At 34.9% G+C, this 21,866-nt stretch overlaps 1 protein-coding gene across 1 annotated transcript; it reads left to right on the top strand.

Annotated features, from left to right (window-relative positions):
* The first annotated feature begins 474 nt into the window (after nucleotides 1-474).
* On the top strand, nucleotides 475-19,367 carry LOC137405370 (delta-1-pyrroline-5-carboxylate dehydrogenase, mitochondrial-like). The gene is made up of 14 exons (XM_068091603.1): nucleotides 475-881; nucleotides 1,716-1,929; nucleotides 3,835-3,882; nucleotides 5,013-5,168; nucleotides 6,101-6,181; nucleotides 7,361-7,504; nucleotides 8,764-8,951; nucleotides 9,775-9,848; nucleotides 12,044-12,203; nucleotides 13,944-14,025; nucleotides 14,361-14,513; nucleotides 17,312-17,433; nucleotides 17,944-18,062; nucleotides 18,859-19,367. The coding sequence occupies exons 1-14, from the start codon at nucleotides 802-804 to the stop codon at nucleotides 18,972-18,974; spliced, it is 1,737 nt and encodes a 578-aa protein (XP_067947704.1). The 5' UTR covers nucleotides 475-801; the 3' UTR covers nucleotides 18,975-19,367.
* The last annotated feature ends 2,499 nt before the right edge of the window (nucleotides 19,368-21,866 follow it).

Here is a 21,866-nt window from a genome sequence, read left to right as displayed (position 1 = left end):
CGAGAATATGCCATCCAATGTGGGAATTTTAGCCAAATAGTTCAGTTGTCTTTAGCAAAACACTGTACAATCAACTCGTAATTACAATATACAAACATGCACACTCTATCACATATAAATATATTGTCCTATACTTCTATATGTATAGCGAATAATGCACTTCTCTTTAGAAATATACACCAAGGAATTAATTTAGAAGTGTTGTGACTGGAGTCGCTTTATCTTACTAGAACTACGTTTGTTCAAGGATCTCGTTTTGCATTCGGAGCGTAACCACTTCTAGGTACGCGCGTTAGATGGTAAAATTATTGTATGGCGTGATGCAGAACTAAGGCTTATAAATGGTCTTCGACATTCGCCGTAACAACATGAGAGATTACTGACAACAGTGAATGTGTGGTTTATGAGAATGTGGCGAATAAATATATGTAAACTGGATAAATTGTATAGACAAGTATTTTTGTCAGACAAAATTATTATTTAACTGTGTTTAGTAATAAAATATAGTGTATAACTATCACTAATTATTGTATGATAATAGAATGCATTAAAATAGTCTATTCGCAAAGTTGGAAGTGTTTTGCAGAGAAAACACATTATTTATATTAGTTTATTAGTTTAGGATTTACTAATTTGTTTAAGATTATTTTGCTACTAGTAGAAATTTCAATTTGGGTTGCAAACATATACAATAAACTAGCCTAGCTAAAAATTAGTTTGTGCACTCGATCAAAACTCGTAACTCAATTCTGGCACAGCAACTCATGCTTGCAGAATCTTATTGGCGTTTTTAATGGTTGCATGGTTATGATTGCAGGAGTAAATCACAGTTTCGCAATGTTGAGATCGTCGCAACAGTTAATTTCACAAGCGGCTCGAAGGTACGTGAACTTTTGTTTTAATCAACCATACGTCCCATATGCTTCGTTTATCCTGCACACCTCTTTTGATAGAGAAGGGGAGGATCACCTTGATAGTCTGTAATTTCCTCTCTTCTCCACTAAAATATTTTTGTACCCTTAAATCCTAAATAAAATAGTACAATTCCATTTTGTTGTATTAGATTGTTTGTTTCAGGTATTTAATAAATATGACACGTAAAGACATGTAAAAGAATTTTACTTCAATTATTTGTTTAAGAAGTTATGTAAAAATCTTATGTTACTATCTGCAAGCTCTCTTTGGCCAACAAAACATAATAAGTAGAAAGTAAAAGCTAAATGTAAAATTCCTAGCCAGTGTGCAGAGCATGATAGCAAGTATGTACATAGTTGGCAATTGTTACTAGTTCGCAGCGAATCAATCTCACCTAATTTGGCATTAAAACAGGGAGCTATGCATTGCTGCTATCTAGGAAGTTTCTATCTACTGGTACAGTATCATTATCTAAAAGGTGTAGTATTAAGCCATTAATCTAGTGCTGCATTGATAGCCATGTCTCAGTAGCTTGCTACATTAGAATTTTGAAAATATTTTGAAGATTTGTTGATTAGGTTTTTTAATTAAATTTATTTTATGAAATTTGAATTTTAAATGAAATTATGAAAAATATTTATTTTTGAATTTCTCATCTTCTTACTTCATTTGTCATCTTTGATTTGAAACGTAACATGATGCTGAATTTTCATGCTTTTTATTTTAATCACGCTTTTAAAATTATATGCAATGTAATTAAAAACATCTTCATTTCGCATTCTGTCTTTGTTTTATATTAGTCAAGGTCTTAAACCTTCTGTCCGGTGGCTGAGCGCACAGGATCTCGACAACTACAAGGCCGTGAATGACCCGATACGGGAGTACCTGCCTGGCTCTACTGACAGAGAGAGATTAGAGAAACGATTGGCTTATTACTGTAACACCTGCACTGAGATCCCAATTGTGATCGGAGATGAGCAGTTTCACACAAAGGATGTCCACTACCAAGTCATGGTGTGTACCTGTTTGTAAAGCGTTTTTCTAGTAATTAAAACTTTCTTTTTTTTATTAGCGATTATATAATCATTATATTAGGTTGGTTTTCAAATTTATGATTTTTATAGTTAAAAACTGCAAGATCTGCACTAATTCAAAGTAGGCCAAAGTTGTCATTTTCTAGCAGTCAGCACAGCGATTCCAGGGATTTCATTTATTCTCAATCAGACAGCCCACTAATGGGTGTTTCAGAGGCTGGTTCTCAGGTTCCAGATGGAGTTTTGAAATCAAATATTGTTGGTACGCTGGGCACAGAGCATATATGTGTGAAGTTTGTATGAAAAAGTGAGATTTATTGATATATATTATATTATAGATATCATATTGTTAATAAAATGTTATCAAAATAACATATTGGTAATTACTTTTACATAAAAACAATCTTGGGGTTTAACATGCAAAATTTTTTTCTAAATAAGGTGCAATATCCAGGATTAGATACCTCATATGCAGTTCAATTTGACATCATTTTATGGAAAAGACCTATAGGGCAAGCTTGGTATGGGAAACCTATTTATGGGAAGATAACTCTCAAATGGTATGTTATGTTTTTATTACTCATAATGAATAGTGCAGATTAAGAGCCGAGTGCTTAGTAACCTTGTCTAGAACAAATTTTTTTTAATTAAATTGTTTTGCAAATAATTAGATGTGAAAAACTTTGTTTCATTAAAACATATTTTGTATTTGACAAAAATCCAGTTACTAAGCGGAGACAATGACAACTATTGTCATTGTGTCTGCTTGGTAACTGGATTTTTGTCATATGCAATATGGTCTGCTCAATATGCCATACGGTCCGCAATATGGTCTGCTCAATATGGTTCGGCTATTTAAACTTATATAATAGTTAATAATAGTTATAATAATCATATTAGCCAATATGGTTAAACTATTATTATTGTTTCATTCACGACACAGTTGTTCTACACCATAGTTATTGTTTAACCATATTGAGCTGACCATGGTCTAGCTAATGTTAGAAAGGTTCCAGCTGCAAGCTGAATTCTGTGTCACCCTGGACAGGGGCGGATCCCTCTGTCTGCTGTCACAATTATCGTTATCTGGAGCAGCAAAGGCAGCCTGTTTATCCCATCATTCGTTGTTGCCACTGGCACTTATATTATGTAACGGATTGATCTTTCCTTGGTGATTGTCTGAAATATAGACATCTGTTATAAATATAAAGTCCAAATTTGATTTCATATTTGATATGTGAGCAGCTTTTGCCAGGAATACAAAGCTTTAAAGATTTGGGGTTTTAAAATGACCAGCAAATGTTTTTGCAATGATATATACTCCAGTAGTTAATTTTATATATTGGGTGTACAATCTGATTGCTATACAGCTCAATTGGTCCACATCTCACATGGTCAACATTTTAGTTAGTCGGCATTTTAGTTGGTCCACAGGTTAGTTGGTCCACATATTAGTTAGCCCACATATTAGTTGGGCCATCTATTAGTTGGCCCACATATTAGTTGGCCCACATCTTAGTTCGTCCACAATTTAGTTGATCAGCATTTTAGTTAGTCCACATTTTAGTTAGTCCACATTTTAGTTAGTCCACATTTTAGTTATTCCAGCCTTAGTTGATCTACATCCTGATTGGTCCCCATGTTTGTTAGTTCACTCTGTAATTTTCCATGCTTTGGTTTCATTCACGACACAGTTGTTCCACACCATGGTTGGTCCACATCTTACATGGTCCACATCTTAGTTGGTCCACAGCACGGATGATTCACTCCTCATACTTTTGCTCTTCATCATTGCTTACATTGCTGGCAACATTTTTCACTTTTCTACCCAAGTAATACATTAATAATGTAACATGTGCAGTAAGAGTTATCTTTCCTTTTGCAGCCATTCGATCACCAGAAGAAGCTGGCAAAGTTCAGCTATGCGGATAAAGTAAGTATAAATTATCATCTGTTTTATAGTTTTTCTTTGAAAAATAAAAAACACAGAGTTGTTAGGAGTTAAGTCAGTAATAAATCTATTTGTATATGGTCAAACATTAACATGGGAAGTTTATTCAATTTGACATTGTCTTTGTATGTTGAAACCATCGTAAGTTGGAGCAAATATTCTTATAAGAATGCATAGTATTTTAGTTAATTAGTTCCACATCTCAAAAACCTATTGATAAGTACTCTAGGTAATTAGATATAACATTAACTTGCATGTTTCACAAAAACTATGTAATAAAAACTGAATATAAAAACTAATTTATATGCAAAAAACTAAATTTATAAAATAGTACTTAATAAAAAAGTGTATATTGCTGTCTTCTTTACATGTGGATTATGATTTAGCTTTGGTGATTGAGGAGACAAACAGTGCATATAGTAGAGGTGGTGATAGAGATATGGAGCTAGTCTAACTCAGGCTAACATAACTTTATAAATAAACACAACTTATCTATCGCTTCTCTGTATGTATATTTGTTAACTTTATCGGTAATTATCATGGCCAGAGGGTTCCACTTTCCATTGTTTCCAGTTTTTTTCCTCGTCATCTGTTCTTTATCGTAATTACTAAACAGCTTCAGAGAATTTTAAATAATTTATCGGAAGATATTTACTCACCACTTTCTATTATTTGGTGTTTTTATTATAAGAAAAACTTTGTTTTTGTTCCACTAGAATTTTAAATCTCACTAGAATTTTTGCCATCTATGATTTCAAAATGCAAAAGAGGTTTCACAGCAGTATTTAACTTTATTTGAACACTAATACCCAACTAAGTGAAGGCCATGAGTTGAGACTTGGTCATGGTCTCACTTTGGAACAACTAGAAAGATTCGTCTATCTTCACCCTCTGTTGAAGTCTAACTTATGTAAACAGGTTGCGCTAACTAGCTAATCACAATGCTCGCGATAAAAGATGTTATTCAATCTATTTGAATAGCATGCAGCTGTTCAAGGCCACCATCTCTGTATGCTTTGTTTGTCAATTTGTTTACACCCGCCTGTGTTCTATTTTTTAGAGTTTTCTCCCATGTCAATATTGTGCGAGTTGTATCCAGTGGGTTCTTGTAGCCTCTCATAGAGAAAGCGATAGAAACTGCAAGGAAGGCACAGCGAGATTGGGAGAGGCAACCGTATGAGAAGCGAGCCGAAGTTTTCCTCAAGGCAGCAGAGCTTTTGGCTGACAATTATAGGATGGATGTGAATGCTACCACTATGCTGGGCCAGGTAATCCTGCAGCCACAACTTCTTGCTCCCCTTTACCAGTGCCACTCATGTTTTTGTTGAGGTCTTTTTCATTTTTAAAATAACCAAATATGATTTCTTTTAAATATTCATGTTATTTTAAGACTTTGGTAAAATAATAGAAGTTGTTTTTTCTTGCATGGGAAATCCTAAAAAATTTGTTTACTCATATTGCAATTTAAAGACCCTTGTTGCTGGTTGAGTAAACTCATCGAAAGTAAACTTTGATCAAACTAATCTGGTGTGATCAGTATGTTTTTGCACTGAGATGAGATAACTCCAACTAGATCCCTATCGACAGAACTTGCACAAAACACTTGCCTTTTATGACAAAAACTCTTATTCCTGTATGAAAGCTTTGTGGTTGTATTCTTCTAAATTCAAAATGTTTACATTGGATAAATTTTTTCTTGTTGTTGTCCTCGAAGTTAAACTCATGAACTAATGCGAAAAACAGCCAGTTATGTAAATGTAGAAGAACCTTTCTGCGATGCATTTCTCTATGAAATTTATTGAATTTTAATAGAGGTCATGGTTGTCAATCAACAGGTTGCGGGATCAAGTCATGTTTCTGGTATTTTGGTCAATTTCATCTTGAACTTAATTGATCAATTTCTGTCTTGTTTTGAAGGTCAAAATTGTAACACTTTGGTATTGTTTACTTTTAGAGGTTTGGGAGGAAAATAGTATCCGTTTATAAAAACCCCAACTGAAGTCAGTCTAAGAATTTATAGGCCTCAGTCTAATGCATTGCTTTGTCATTGTGTATACTGTTTGATATTCACATTGAGCATCCACGCAAATAGTTGAAGAGATCTTTGTTTATTAAGAGATAATGTAGGTGGCTGAAGAGATCGTTGTTCAGTAAGTGAAAGGTAGTTGAAGAGTTGATCACACGTTTGCATCTGTTGCAGGCTAAGACGATAGTTCAGGCTGAGATAGATGCTGCTTGCGAACTCGTTGACTTCCTCACCTTCAACGTACAATTTGGATGGGTAAGTACAACACCACTGAAAGATGTGTAAGTACAACACCATTGAGGCTTCATCACTGGTCAGTTTTTACATTTTAGACTGGCAAGTTGTCTGTTAACCTCAAAATGGTGTTCATCGCCATAATTTCTTTGTTATAAGTGTAATGTTAGAAGACATTCTAATTATGGTAATATAATGCATACCACTCACCAAGTGAGCAGGTTTTTAAATTGTGTTCTAGTTTATCTATGGAACTCCAGGCGTGTTGATGGTTTGAGCAGGAGGACCTGACTTGCTGTCACTTGCCTTTGTTAGCACAGCTATCAAGGCATCGATTATGAATGACCTTCGACTTAGGCCATTTTCTAAAGCTTTGGTTTTATACATCTCAAAAGCTCTTGCATGGCTCTGGAGATGTATAAAAACCATTTAGTAGCCAGCTTATGAAGGCTTTACAGCAGTATCATCTGACAGGGATGCAATCATTTTCATGAGCTCTTTCAGTTAAGAGGTAACAAAAGTAATTGAGTTAATTTTGTTGTTAAAATTTGCTAAATTTACCTTTTCACTCATATTGTCAACGGTAATCATTAGCAAAGAAGGTTCAAACAATATGTTTACTTGACTCTATGTATAGACTCTATGTTTACTCTATGTATAGATAAATAGAAAATAATCAATCATCAAAACATATTTGTGGATGTTTGTGTAATAAAAAATAAATGTTTTTCCACTAATGTTTAAGCTAACAAAAGCAGATTTGTCATAAACAATATGCTGTCAGTCAAGGCATCAACAAGAGAGCAATTACTATCACTTTTACAATTTACTATAATATGAATTGTGTCCGTCCATCTATCCTAAGCCATGGTTGGAGGCAAAAAATATTGCATCATACGAGATTTGAACTCCCAACCTTTGGCTTCCCAATACGGAACGCTACCACCTGCTTATTCAATTATTTTAAATTAGTTGTGTATATACTCATTCTTTGTGCTTTATCATCGCACCTGGCCATTTTTCTCTCAGCACACCGAACTGTCAAGGTGCCAGTTAGTGACAATAGATAGATAGCGTGTTAATTGCAGGGGTCAAGGTTGTTTAGTTCTGCTTAAACAACACCAAAGTAAGTTGAACTATCATGTTCCTAAGAGTTTGATGACACTTCTTTTTAAAGGTACCTGTACCTATTACTTGCAGCAAGCCACAAGGTACCAGCCTATCAGTGTTGGGACGGTGACAAACACCTCTTCTTTTCGAGGAATGGAAGGATTCTGGGCTAGTATTGCTCCCTTCAATTTTACCGCTATTGGAGGCAATCTAGCCTCAGCTCCAGCTCTTGCTGTGAGTGCCTCAGCTACCACCATTTCATTTGTGTGCTTGTCTAAACATCAGACCCATTTTTTCAATTTTCTAGTTTGCTCAAATTTTGTTTGACATTGTCTCTCTTACAGTTTGTAGACGGTCAGTTTTAATTCCAACAGTTAAAACACTAAACTTTTCAGCGTTTTAATTTAATTTGTATGGATTATTAAATTATAACCTCGGTTGTTAAATTGTATGTGATTTTGTTTCTTTACCAATAAGTTTTTTAAATTAGATTTGGTGTTTGCAAATGTTGTTACCTAGCTTTGTAATAATTGATATCAGCCCTTTTTTCTGTAAATTCTGTATTCGAAAGTTGTTGGAAACAGAGTCATGTTCTTTACCAAATCATTACTAACCTTGGTTTATACTCCTGGTCACTCAAAGTCACTGTCACATCCAGGTTCGAGCAACTGAACTCTGTTCTCTAAACATATTTGATATTTTTAGCTCTGAGGTTTTTTTACCTTTTTTTTACCTATTTTTTAGTAAAATGTTTCAAGTTATTTTATGTGGATACTTTTTGAAAAATTATTTTTTTTGGTTACGTGTGCGTAAAAAGAAGCACTTTGAAGGTTACTAAATGGCCTTTTGACTTTGATTTGAGTAATACTTGCTTATGGTAGTTTAATGTAGTATAGAATGACTTCTGAGTTAGCCGTGGGCAGCTGATAGTATTTCAGCGAGAGAAATTTTTGACAGATGCTATTTTGTATCTTGATTTTTATTTCATTATTATGTTCTTGTGTCTGTCATAGTAATGCTATAGATAATGCTAGTACGCAAGGTTGCTAATATAAAAGATTAATATAAATATTTAATAAAAATAAAATTTTATATTAGTTTAACTTTTCCAATTTTTATTTTAGTTTTTCGTTGTTTCAAATTTTCGCTATTATAATTTTACAAACACAATCTTGAAGATTTGCGCTTTAAGTTTATTATTGGAGTTTGCTGCTGTAAATTCAACTGTTAACAAGCGTATAATGAAAAAAAGAAGTGTTCCTTTATGTAAGTGTACCAAATCATATTTGATATCATTTTAGTAATTGTTAGTTAGTGATAGACGAGGTCGAAATTAAATTTCGTACTCTGCAGCTTATAATTACTTTGAGTGGCCTTGTTATTTTAAATGCATCTCATCTCGTATTCCATTAGTACATGTTATTTGTCAGTCATATTTACAAATGCTATGAGTGCGGGAGGATTGGCTAACACACCTCTTTAATAATCCGTAGGGCAATGCATCTCTCTGGAAGGCCTCAGACACGGCTATGCTCTCCAACTACACAGTATTTAAGGTATTCAGGGAGGCAGGTCTCCCAGCAGGAGTAATCAACTTTGTACCAGCAGATGGTCCTGTATTCGGGGAGACAGTTACTAACTCACCACACTTGGCTGGCATCAATTTCACTGGAAGCGTAGAGTGAGTTATGATATGTTCTAAACTTACATGCGAGGACCAAATTTTCTCACATAACATGATGCAAAAACTTCACATAAATTCTTTATAATAGGTGGAGTTTATGTAAAGGAGGTTTATGTTATAGAGGTGCCTTTTTTGTCTGGCTGTTTGTCGAAATCAACAATAGCCAGAAAAAAATACACACCCAATAGATTGTCAAGGTGTCTACTGTAGTCTCAAATGGTAATGCTTTAGCAACGTTTCCATTTGGTTACCATGCTATAGTTTAGTGTAGTTACAATATAGGTCAAGGAGATTTGAACAGACTGAGATTTGTAGTAGAGTATGACTGTTATTTATTGCAGACAGTGGCTAGTTTATATAAAGCTGAATGTATATGGTGCCCTTGCAGTTCCAAGTCACTGTAGCATTTTGTTCCTATTTACATGCGGAAAGAATAGAACTTATTAACACATCAAGGTATCTTAGCTATGAGTGACATTGGAACCTTTTTTGACGGAAATGTCCAACAGAATTTGCATAGCTTCACTAATGTCAACACATGGAAAGACTGATTGTGAGGCTTCAACCCACTTGTGCGCACGCCTGCTAATATCTGAGTTATCCTCAGGTGTATATGTATCTACAGCTCTGCTTAGGAAAAAAAACTAACAATGAACATCTAGAAGTACCATGGCATCAACAAGAATTTTATAACAAACATTAGTAGTGATTAATTGGCAATAACCAACCAGCAATAAGCGATTAACAATAGTTAACCCATATTAAACTAACTAGGTAACAGTCTGACAACAAGCATTTAGCAATCGTACGTTGTTTGTAGGACCTTTGAAAATCTGTGGAAAGGCGTGGCTAACAACATCGGCTCATTCGTTGGGTTTCCAAGGATGATCGGAGGTGAGTCGTTACTTCTTCACGTCACATTGCTATTGCTAGGTCACATGCCGTTAGTAAATAGTGAACAAGTGTCCCGGGCATTTAAACTGATGCTCCATCTTATGTAAATATTACCTAGACAATTCTCAGTAGTGCAAACAAAGATTTGATGGTTTATAATGCTGAGCAAATACACACACGCCGATTGCACAAACTCTTTTTGTTATCACGTTATTCATAAAGTACATTACATTAGTAGTATTTCAAGTATGACAGTTCAACTGGTTAAAATATGATCAAAACTTATACAAATCCACATGTACTCTCATGATACTTGGAAAAGATCACCCAAGTAGCATTGAATCATTTCATTATATTTTAAGACTACCCAAGGAGTAGTGAGTCAGTTCTTTGCTTTGAGATCACCCAAGTAGCATTGAATCATTTCATCATGTTGAAACCACCTTAGGAGTAGTTAGTCAGTCCTTTGCTATGAGATCACCCAAGTAGCATTGAATCATTTCATCATGTTGAAACCACCTTAGGAGTAGTCAGTCAGACCTTTGCTATGAGATCACCCAAGTAGCAATGAGATAACCTTTTGTCGGGTTTATCTGGTTAAGCTTAAATTTAATAATTTTAGATTTCAGTTATATGACAAATCAATGATTTATCATTCTTTTAAATACAGAATCATCAATTATTAAAGGTCCTGTGGAGCCATAAGGCAAATCAAGTGTTGTCAATAACTACAGAAGCACGTCATACACGTACAGAATGTGTTTTCATGATAACCAATCTGTTAACACCCGTTAACAATATGTTAATTTGTTAGGGTTATGTTTTTAAGCAGAGTCTTTTATGTGAAATCACCAAATTTCAGGTTTTCCAAAGAATCAGTTCTCTTGTAACTGACTAAAATTGACATGCATATTTGATTATAGCTTGAAAAATAATTACGGTTTGACTGGTCATTTGATAACAGATAAAAATAATTATACATTGTTTAGGGTAGCTGACCAATGAATTAACAATTTTCTAAACTTACATATAAAACGATTATGCAAAACTGATAGCTGCATTTCTCAGTTATCTTATTGAACATAACCAAATCATTGATGAGGCCGATAGAAAGACTATCTTTACTTAGATTTAATATTAATAATTTTTAATAGTTTTTATTATATAATAGTTTTTAATAATATTACGCTTTCAATGAGTTAATGGAAATTACAAAGCAAAATATATTGGTGATGTGGCCATTTGGCATTCTAGATAAAATTTAGCATAAGTTTCCCTAAACGTTGTTAGTATCTACACGAATGTACCAATAAAATGTTCTGCACATACTAAAGGTCTTCACTCTGAAAATAGATCTGTGATTAGTTGAAGTGTTTAGGAAACTGATCTAGCATTATGTAAACAATAGAGCACTAATCTCTTTTTATATCATCATAATGACTGGTTGAACGGTAGTTGCTATTTGAATCATGGCCAGATATGCATGCCAAATACGTATGCTTATTATAAAAAACTGAGGCTTCACAATACCTGAAATTTAGGTATTACGCATAAAAGACTTTTCTAAACACCTGTTTTCACCGGTTTCAACTGGTTGCTTCACCTGACAATGATCCAACAGGATCTGTAAAGCAAACGGTCATATATGTGAGTCAATTTGCAAAAAAGAATCCTTGGTCGACTTGACTGTGTACATGCCATTTTTGTTTGCACAACTCCTTTATCCTATGTTTTTATAATTAATTAATGTACCCTGGTCATGTGATCATGCCACTGCACAGATATAATATTCATATCAACTGAGACATTCCTGTAACTCTGTCACTACAGGGGCAAACACACATAAACAATACATCTGAATAGAATAGTTATACAATAGTGTTATACAAGTCTCTTACCCGGCAATTCATTCAGGCATCAAGTCCTGAGACACTCTGTATTGTGTTGATAACAATGCAGGTTCCCTAAATCGTGATACGCTGTTATCAGGGGAGTTGTTTTCTCTCATTGTGGTGTAGGGAGGTAATTCCACATTCAAGATAGCGTCGTCAGTTAGTAGTCAGTTAACACTGTAAATTGGTTCATGGATTGGTTCAAGGTTCTGAAGTAAGTACACATATCTAAGAGTTACCGGTAGTTATACATTAGTTTTGAGTTATACAATAGTATGGGTTGTACAATATATGTGTATTTAGAATGTGGAGGAAAGAACTTCCACCTCGTACACAAGACTGCTGACCTCAAGTCAGTCATCAATGGAACAATCATGTCTGCCTTTGAGTTCTGCGGTCAGAAGTGCTCAGCCTGCTCCAGACTTTTCCTGCCCAAGTCTTGTGCTCAGGAAGTTATCGATGGGTGAGTCACGCCTTAGTTTACTCTTGTGATAGTTTCAGGTATCTGCTTCCTAGTTGACATTCGATTAGTATAAGAGTATAACACCTTTTAGATATTTAGTTTGAAATTATATTCTATATGTGTATGAAAAAGGTACAAGGATGCCGTTTTTGTCTGTTTCCAATCACAGGATTATGTTCCAGCGTAATTACATTCTCTGATTTTTCATTTTGATATTTTATTAGTTATATTTTATTGGATTATTTATATTAAAATATAACTTAATATGTTTTAAGTTAATATTATGTTTTAATATCAAGTTAAAATAACTTTTAATTTAATATTAAAATATTTCTAAAATGGGAGTTGTCTGCATTACTGAATAATTTGTACAAGTAGCCATGCCCGGATAGTAGTAGTAGCCCGGATAAGCATACAGCATGAGTTTTTAAACTTTTTTTGGTATTTTTCAAACAACTAAACAAAACAAAAATACAAATGAGCGGTATTCATCTCTGATTGACTCAATTGGTTCCGGTTTTGAAATATGACCGATAAGCTCAGTTGGTTAGAGTCTTACAAGTCTTACGAGTCTTACAAGCTAAATGTCTTGAGTTTGAGCCCCATTATGGTCCCCTCACTACTAAATCGTATTTAGCATCATTTTCAATCGCAAAAAAAGGATCAAATTTTTAAACAGGTTGTTGAATTAATTGTAGCGGACATACTCACGGACAAACAAAGCCAAATATATATTTTTTAATATTTAGCGTTTTACAATGGCCTTATGTACATGGTTTGACAGCCAATCGAGTGCCACTTTGCGATTTTACTAAGTGAATTTCATTTAAATGAATTTAAGTCTCTACAAAAACGTTTGATTTGTAAATATTTAGACTACTTCTTTACTTTTTACTTTTGTGGAAAGAAAACTTCTGAACAATGTCAGTCAGATAAAAATTATCTTTGAATAATACATTCTTTTTGGGCTAATTATTTTAACAGGAATAAAAAATGCATTTTATGGGTTTATACTGTGGTTACTTCCGTTCTCACACTTAATTCGTTCTTGAATTTTTTCGACGACTGATTTGTTTGAACACGGAATCAATTCACCCAATAAGGATAAAAGGGTAATGAGTAATGCATTCTTATAATAATATGTAATGTATATATATTTTGGAAAACGTAATGAATTAATACAGCATTAAAAATAAAAATAACTACTTACAGGAAATTAATTACAAAAATGAAGATTTCAAACTTTGCTATTGTCCCCTTCTTTAACTCCATTGATGGTTTGCCTTTATGGCTTCTCATCACTGCGAACATTCGTGGGAATTATGATTAATAAAAATTGGTCACAAAAAGTGGAAATAAAGTTTTTGCGCAATATACAATGCATATGTCTATCCTTGTTTGCAGGCTGGCTTAAACCTATGCTGCCGAGTAAACGCACACTTGGCTGTTCAAATTCCAAATTCATGTACATGTATATACGAATTTCCAAGCAAAATGTTCCTTAAACTTTTGTGTTTGAGTTTTGAAGCGGTTCCACTATCCTGAAAGTTTGTTTTATTTAAAGAACATCGCTGTATCTCTAAACCTTACTGATGTATGGAAGACATAATTTCATCTCAGTGTTTGATTGAAATCATAGGAGATGTTGAAGAGCAATTGTGGAGAGAGATGAGGGTTATTATAGCCTGTGATAGTAAGTCCGATAGCCTAAGTTTCACAGCTGTTTTGTGTTGTTTGTAGGTTGGTCGAGGCGCACAAAGAAATCAAAGTTGGTTCTCCTCTAGAAGTGAGCTCCTATCTATCTGCAGTCATAGATGACAAGGTACGCAGGTGCTTGTTTTATAATCCGCTGGCCTTTTTTGGAAGTGACTGGAGCACGACTTGTGAGGAAATCTAAAGAGGATTTATTTTCACTGGAAATGAATGTGTGATGTCATATTACACATAGTAGGCACCATGTTATTGGTTCATACTATGTGTGATGTCATATTACACATAGTAGGCACCATGTTATTGGTACATACTATGTGTGATGTCATATCACAGATAGTAGGCACCATGTTATTGATGCAAATTGTCATTCATGTAGAATATATTTTGTTTCTAAAAACAATATTGTGTGCATTTGCCTATTTCAGTGTCTAATTACTTTTGTAGTCATTTTCTAGGATCAGTTCTTATCTTGAGCATGCACGAACATCTTCTGACTGCGAGGTGCTGGCGGGAGGAGAGTGTGACAACTCTAAAGGCTATTTCGTTCAGCCAACTATCGTCCTTTGCAAGGACCGTAATGACAAGCTCCTCAGAGAGGTAAAGTCAGTCTACTCCCTCATAGCCTCAAATCTGATTCAAAGATGATGCTCTCTGGGTATCAGAGTTATGTTAACAGTGGTGATTGAAGTGAAGAACCTATTTTAAGCTTGGTTCCCAGATATGCCGCAAGCACCGGTGGCAGGATCGCAGGGCTATTGGAAGTGAAATGGGAACCGACGCGCCGAGTACCACCAGTAGTTGTAGTGGTCAATGCAAAAGTTCAGTGCTGTTCAACTTTCGCAAGGAGCCGCAGACAAAGCCTTCCCAAAATGCACTGTATAGGTGAAGCACCTGTACAGTGACACCTTATTGTGCGGTTCGAAGTGTGGTGAGACCAACAGTCGTTCCAAGAAAACAAGCGATGGCAAAAGAAGCATCAGCACTTTCAAAAGCAGCCATTTTTATGGGATAATCAGCGACGCGGTTTTATCTGAACATAAGCTGCCAAGCCTAGCGCCACAAGTGTTGGGGGGTCTCTGCCAGTTTCTGCCAACGGTCTCACAGCCCATATTGGAACCAGGCTTTAAGGTAGGGCCACACGAGACAAAGTTCTCACAAAATCGGCGAAATTTGGACGAAACGGTTCGTCCGAATTGACATTTGGACGAATTCGTCCATCGTCGGTTTCGCACGATGAACGAATCCTGAATTGGACGAAACGTCAGAAATTCCTACGAATCGTTGTTTGGTTGGTCGGTTGAAAAGGTTAGTTGAATGTTGAAGGTCGTTTTCTTTGGCGCATGTTTGTACTGAAGCAAACGATTGAAACGGAATTGGCTTCAAGTTATCACCGCATTCTGATTGGCTAGTTGAAAGTTAGTTTCGTACGAATCCGTGGTGGGGAAACTCCGTGTGGCAGGTCAGAAATTTCGTACGAATGGAATTTCCCAGATTAGTTGAAATTACACGATACGTGTGGCCCTACCTTTAGTCTCTACATTGCAGTAGGACTTACTCATTTACATCTATAAGGCATCTTCAAGGCTTTGTAAACATTGAATGTTCACCACAGGTTATCACTATATACAGGGTGTGAAGTAAGCTGATATGTGCCCAGTGTAAATACACTCAAAGCAGGTTTGTAAATTCACATGTAATAACTCGAATCAAGCACTACTTGGAGAGAATGAATTTAAAATGTAAAAGTTATCAAACTTGCCTTTTGTTGTTTATTGAAACACTGTGAAAGATTGATTTAGGAAATAAATTCGTAACAGATTATGTATAATTACTCTCAACTGCTCGCCAGTTTTCATATCTTATTTCACATCGAGGGCCTTGTGGCATCATATATGTGCGCTCTTCATTTCATCAATTAGTAAAATATAGCATATATACAGTAGCTGCAATATTGATTAAATGGAAAAAAAATAAATTAAACCGTAATTCCAACATATTAAGGTCAACATGCGCAGTAGCACTGCAGCTAGTCGGGCGCTTGGCCCACAGGAATTGGCATATTTTTGCTTATAAGTTGAAATATCCGGTATAATTTATCAAAGTTTGATTAGTAGGCTGGTCTGGATTAATCTATTCTTAACAAGTGGCTCCTGACATTCCGTCTAAAGCTATTAAATGTTGAAATTTTTCATAAGTCTATTAATATATTGTGATAGCTCACTGGACTTGAACTTCTGTCATCTGATCATATGTAGTTGGGGTTCCTACAATGTGAAAGTGTGATTGTGGATTGTGAATTTAGACGTTAGCAATAGTCTTTGGGTCGTATACCTCTATGGATAGATAGTGTTCTATCTTTCGTGTTATCTTGGAGCATCTCTGATAATTCATATTCGTTGTTCTCAGTACACTTTTCAACTTTCCCAGTAACACCTCAGGCTAGGCTCATCTATGCTCACTCGTGTTTGTCTCATACTTTAGAATCTAGTTTGTCCTAAATAAGTTGATCGTCTGCTCCAAATGTGATGGCACAGATTAGAATCTTGCTAAATAGAATATTCATATAATCATAAGGAAGGAGAGTTGGATGGATATAAATTTATATTAAACAGCTTCTTTATGATGGAGAACCATCTAGTACTACGCCTGGAGTTTAGTTTTGAACAAGTTATTTTATACAGTCATAACGAGCATTTGTTTTGTAGCAGTTTCTAAAGGATTAGGCTAGTTAAGGAGTGCAAGTTTTAGTATTGCGCTCTTTAAAACTATGTTAATCTTCTTTCGTGTCTAGCTATGCACCAGACAATTAAAACAAAAAACATTTTAAAATAAGTCTATTATATTATCCCTGTACTTTTTTTTATAAATATTAACGTTTTTATTTTCATTTATTTTTTGTAGAAGAAAATGAAAATACAAATAATTTATTTTGGTAACTTACTATGACGAGTTAAAATCACATATATAAAACATGTCATTGTTTAAATTTGATAATCAGTTACCGTAAAACCTCTAATTGAACGTCATGGCGCTCTATTTTTTAACCCTTCCTCTATAGTGGCGGTCAAATGGAGGTGGCGTTCATTTAGAGGTTTTACGGTAACTGATAATCCCATTTAAAAAACTATGATTTATATATGTTGTTTTAATTCGTCACAATATTATTTTCTAAATGTGATAACTAGTTATATGTTCGCAATCTGAAGTCTGATCAAATATTACTTTGAAAATTCAATCCAAAATACCACATATTAATTCTAAAAAGTAATTTAATGAGTCATGTCATTACAAAGATATCCTCATCATAGCTACAATCTTTGTCTGCAGTGACTTTATTGGGCAACTTGCTAAATTGTCTTTCCTTGTCATCACACATTATTGGTCATAATTTTTAGGAGATATTCGGGCCCGTGCTGAGTATATATGTTTACAATGATGATGCTGATGCTGAAATTATCAACCACATCAACACCTCCACCCGTTACGCCCTTACCGGCTCCATTTTTGCCAAAGACCAGTAAGTGGAGTTTTTATACTTAATTTGTTTTATTTTTGAATTTCTAATCAGCATTTTAAACTTTTTCAAATAATAATGATGATGTTCAGGACATGGTCAGACCAGTTATGTAGTAATGTCAAGCGAAAGGCCAGCATTTTCGGCGAAACACGTGACACAATGTAATAGTCATAATTTTTAGTTTTTTTTTGTATTATGTTCTGGGACTGACTGATGCAACCTTGACCTTGCTTATATTACTTTTGAACTCGTGGTGTGAGTCTATGTGCTTTTTTTTTCATTAATCCCGGAAACAAGTAACTTTTCTTGATGTAATAAGATTCACAAACCAGCTTGCATGCAATCTATGTATCCTTCATTCAATCGTGATGTGATTGGTTGGAAATACCTGGCTATCACCTGAAGATAGTCGTAGATGCCTTACTAGTTGTTTTATCATCTTGGTTAAAATCAGTGACAGCGAAGTAAGCTTTGTTCAGCCTATGTCATGGTTGTACTTTCCTTTCTCAGGCAAGTGTTGGATCGTTGGTCAGATGCTCTGAGGTACAGCGTCGGTAACTTCTATGTAAATGACAAGTCAACTGGCTCAGTCGTTGGTCAGCAGCCGTTTGGTGGAGCCAGGAAGTCTGGTATGATATATTGATATCTTTATGGTTCTTAAGAACATCTGAAACATTAAGTATACTTTGAGTTTGAAAAATTTTAGTTTGAGTTTTACCTAGTTTTTTCTTCAACAAACACTTGAGAGATGATCAAACTATAGTCTGTTCTAAAATGTGCTGTGAATATTTTAAAGATGAGAATTACAAAGTTGGTTAACTTTTGACGCAGAATATTTAATTTCTATGCAACTTTTTTAAATTTAGAGAGAAAAAATCCACTCATGAGTCATCCCTTACTTCAGCGAGTGAAACATTTATTATCTTACATTTGCAAGATTTCATTAAAGTTTAAACAATCCCGCCAAATGACCCGACATCGCTGCTGATAGGTGCAGTTAATGCTTTACTAGCCAGTAATAAAGCGGTTGGACCAGGCTAATGGTAAGCAGTGCATCTGCAACCTTCAGAACTCAAAGGTAGCATTTGCAGCATACTTTTATTTATTTGACTTCAAATTCTTTCAACTGCTTCTGGCTCAATTCGAATAGGGCTTTTTTTTAATCATAGAGGATATTAGTTAAGACAAACTTACCCAAAGCTTTAGTAGATTTATCAGAAACTATCAGTATTTTTCTATCATTTGGAATTGTTTTTGATGTTTGAGGTGATCTGACGGCCATTATATTTCAAGATTAAAATAGATTAAACCAGATCACGGTAAAACTATCAAATTTTTTTATCGAAAGTTCAACTATGCTTGTCATGCAGCCACAACTTCAATCCTCTCTAACAGTTAGCCTGAGTGATAAACCTTTTGCTGCAGGTACGAATGACAAGGCTGGAGGCCCGCACTATCTCCTTAAGTTCATGTCTCCACTTTCTATCAAGTCCAATTCAGGAGCTCTCACTGATTGGAGGTACAAGTACATGCAAGACTAAAGTATGAATGTTTATCAATTTCGGTGAATGAGTTATATCTGTTGTTTATTTTTGGTTTATTTTGTCTCCGAATGCAACATAGCAATCAATATTTTCATATCAATCCCCTTGCTCAGTTTATTGTCTTGTTTTGCGGTAAGAGAATAATGAAAAATTTACGATTATAAGAATTATAAGCTATCTGTGGTTTTCATGATGTTTATTATTGTATGTGTGATGTTATTGTGCACAATCTATCTATCTGTATATATATATAACTTGCTATCATAATAAGGGTTTGCGGATGGACAATCTTACACATGCTGCTGGTTTGGCAGCTATTTTCGAATTGTAGTATTTTTAAGATGGATGTTTACTCTCCTTTATTCTATACAAAATATAAATAAAAACATATCTTTATTGTTTTGTTCTATTGGAGCACGAAATTAAACAAAATGGTTGATAGACACGTTTCCCATGGTAGTCTTCAAGCTGCGGCCTTCTGAGTGAGTATACGCTGTGTGTTAACAAAAGCATTAACTGGAGACGTTGTGTAGTGAGGGATTGTGCTGCAGGAAGTTAAACCTCAAGTCAGCAGACGACATGGTGACAAGGTAAGGCTGTGTACACTTGAAGAGCTAAGCAGTGCTGGCTAGTATAGAAACGAAAAATAGCACCTAGTTGCATGTACAAGATAGTGTATGTATGCTAAGGTATTTTCAGAGAATTAACTACAGGGACGCACTACCTGAGTTGCATCAAATACTATTGCATTTACTGACCATTAAAATGTTAGGAATTTATTACTCAGTAACTTGGAGTCTGACTCTCAGGGAGTCATTTAAATTGAGTTAAACTTTCTACTTATGGATCCATGGGAATATAGAGAGCCTTAGCTTTGTAGTGTCAGTTTATATTTCAGCCGTATAGTGTATACATTCTGTACACTATAGGATGTGTCGTATACAGTCTGCACACTATAGGATGTGTCGTATACATTCTATACACTACAGGATGTGTCGTATACAGTCTGCACACTATAGGATGTGTCGTATACATTCTATACACTACAGGATGTGTCGTATACAGCCTGTACACTATAGGATGTTTTGTATACAGTCTGTACACTACAGAATGTGTCATATACAGTCTGTACACTATAGGATGTTTCGTATACAGTCTGTACACTATAGGATGCGTCGTATACAGTCTGTACACTATAGAATGTGTCGTATACAGTCTGTGCACTATAGAATGTGTCGTATACAGTCTGTTCACTATAGAATGTGTCGTATACAGTCTGTACACTATAGGATGCGTCGTATACAGTCTGTACACTATAGAATGTGTCGTATACAGTCTGTGCACTATAGAATGTGTCGTATACAGTCTGTACACTATAGAATGTGTCGTATACAGTCTGTACACTATAGGATGTGTCGTATACAGTCTGTGCACTATAGAATGTGTCGTATACAGTCTGTTCACTATATGATGTTTTGTATACAGTCTGTACACTATATACACTATACACTATTTTGTATACAGCGTATGTCAGTCAATGTTTTGAAGAACTCTACAGAGAAGACTGCTGTCATGAATCTGAGAAAATGAAAATCTTTCTGCATTTTTCATACACTTAATTCAGCTAATGCTCTATGAGTAATTATATAAAATAATATACCAATAATTATACCAATAATATAAAATATTAATATTTACAAACATTCTATTAACACTATGACTAATTATATGGTACCAATTCTTTACACACATAAACTCTTTTAAACCTAAAACAAACTTAACCAACAGGATTTTATATGATAATTCTGATAGTTTATAATGTTTAATTAACTATGAAAACTATGTAGCTGTATTAAAACCGATTTTAACAGATTTTTTTCATTTACAAAGCTTAGGTTCTTTGGCTCGATTATGCCATTTGATAATATGATATTGTCAGCAGCATGTTTTTAATTTACTTTTAGGCACTGAAGAAATTAGTTTCCTGTTGAAAGAGTTATGCCGCTAAGAGAACAGTACTGGAAGAAAAAAGGCCTGACAGAGTTGGACAGGAAGAACCTTCTCTTTAGGCTAAAAATTACTAGTTACAGTTTGGTCATTATGTCTTACGTCATGTTCTACCTGGTCTACTCCGCTCTGGAACAGTACCAGCAAGTAAACGGCGTTTTCAAAGTAGGTACTGGTGATTAGCTTTATGGTACATAGAGTTGCAGTTGCCATGTTAACATGTCAAAGCTAAGATTACTTTTTACTCATTTCTACTTGTTGACACCTGTCAAATAAGTATGCCACAGCTAGCAGGTGCTTCCTACAAGACCTTGCGCTCGCTATTACATGTTGCTACATGTATTTTAGCCTGAGTTGGTTAGAACATTAAGGACAATAAAATTAGCTTCTGTAAGTTATTACAGTGTTTTGACAGTCTTCCCTTGCTACTGTTGTTAAACTCTAGCCTTTTACTCCAAGCAATTTGTAACAATAATAACTCGGCTGTCAGCCTTCGTCTTTGTAGTCGATCGTCGACCGTGCCCTTCTGTTTCCATTCATATGTCCAGCTATATTGATTGAAATGTAGCAATGAAAAATTCGTATTGAAAAGGGTTTGATCTCAGAACCTCCCATTCACAAGGCAACAAGCTACACAGTATACAATGGATGCTTTTCGCGGATAGTCATTATCCGGGTTGAAATACGCATGGCGATTCTGTGTAATGCACCATGTCACCAAAGCTTGCTCTCACAGCTCTTATTAGCAAGTTTAGCAATATTTATACTAGCTTATGCAAATTAGTAAATGATAACTAAATTACCTATCAATGTTTATAAGCTGTTTTTTATTACCCGAGCAACACCGGACATGCATTGAGTGTACCTTTATTTCTCAAACCT

The sequence above is a fragment of the Watersipora subatra genome, chromosome 9, assembly GCF_963576615.1.
Source record: "Watersipora subatra chromosome 9, tzWatSuba1.1, whole genome shotgun sequence".
Lineage (NCBI taxonomy): Eukaryota > Metazoa > Bryozoa > Gymnolaemata > Cheilostomatida > Watersiporidae > Watersipora > Watersipora subatra.
The sequence above is the reverse complement of the archived record's forward strand: the minus strand, read 5'-3'. Positions and strand labels throughout refer to the sequence as shown.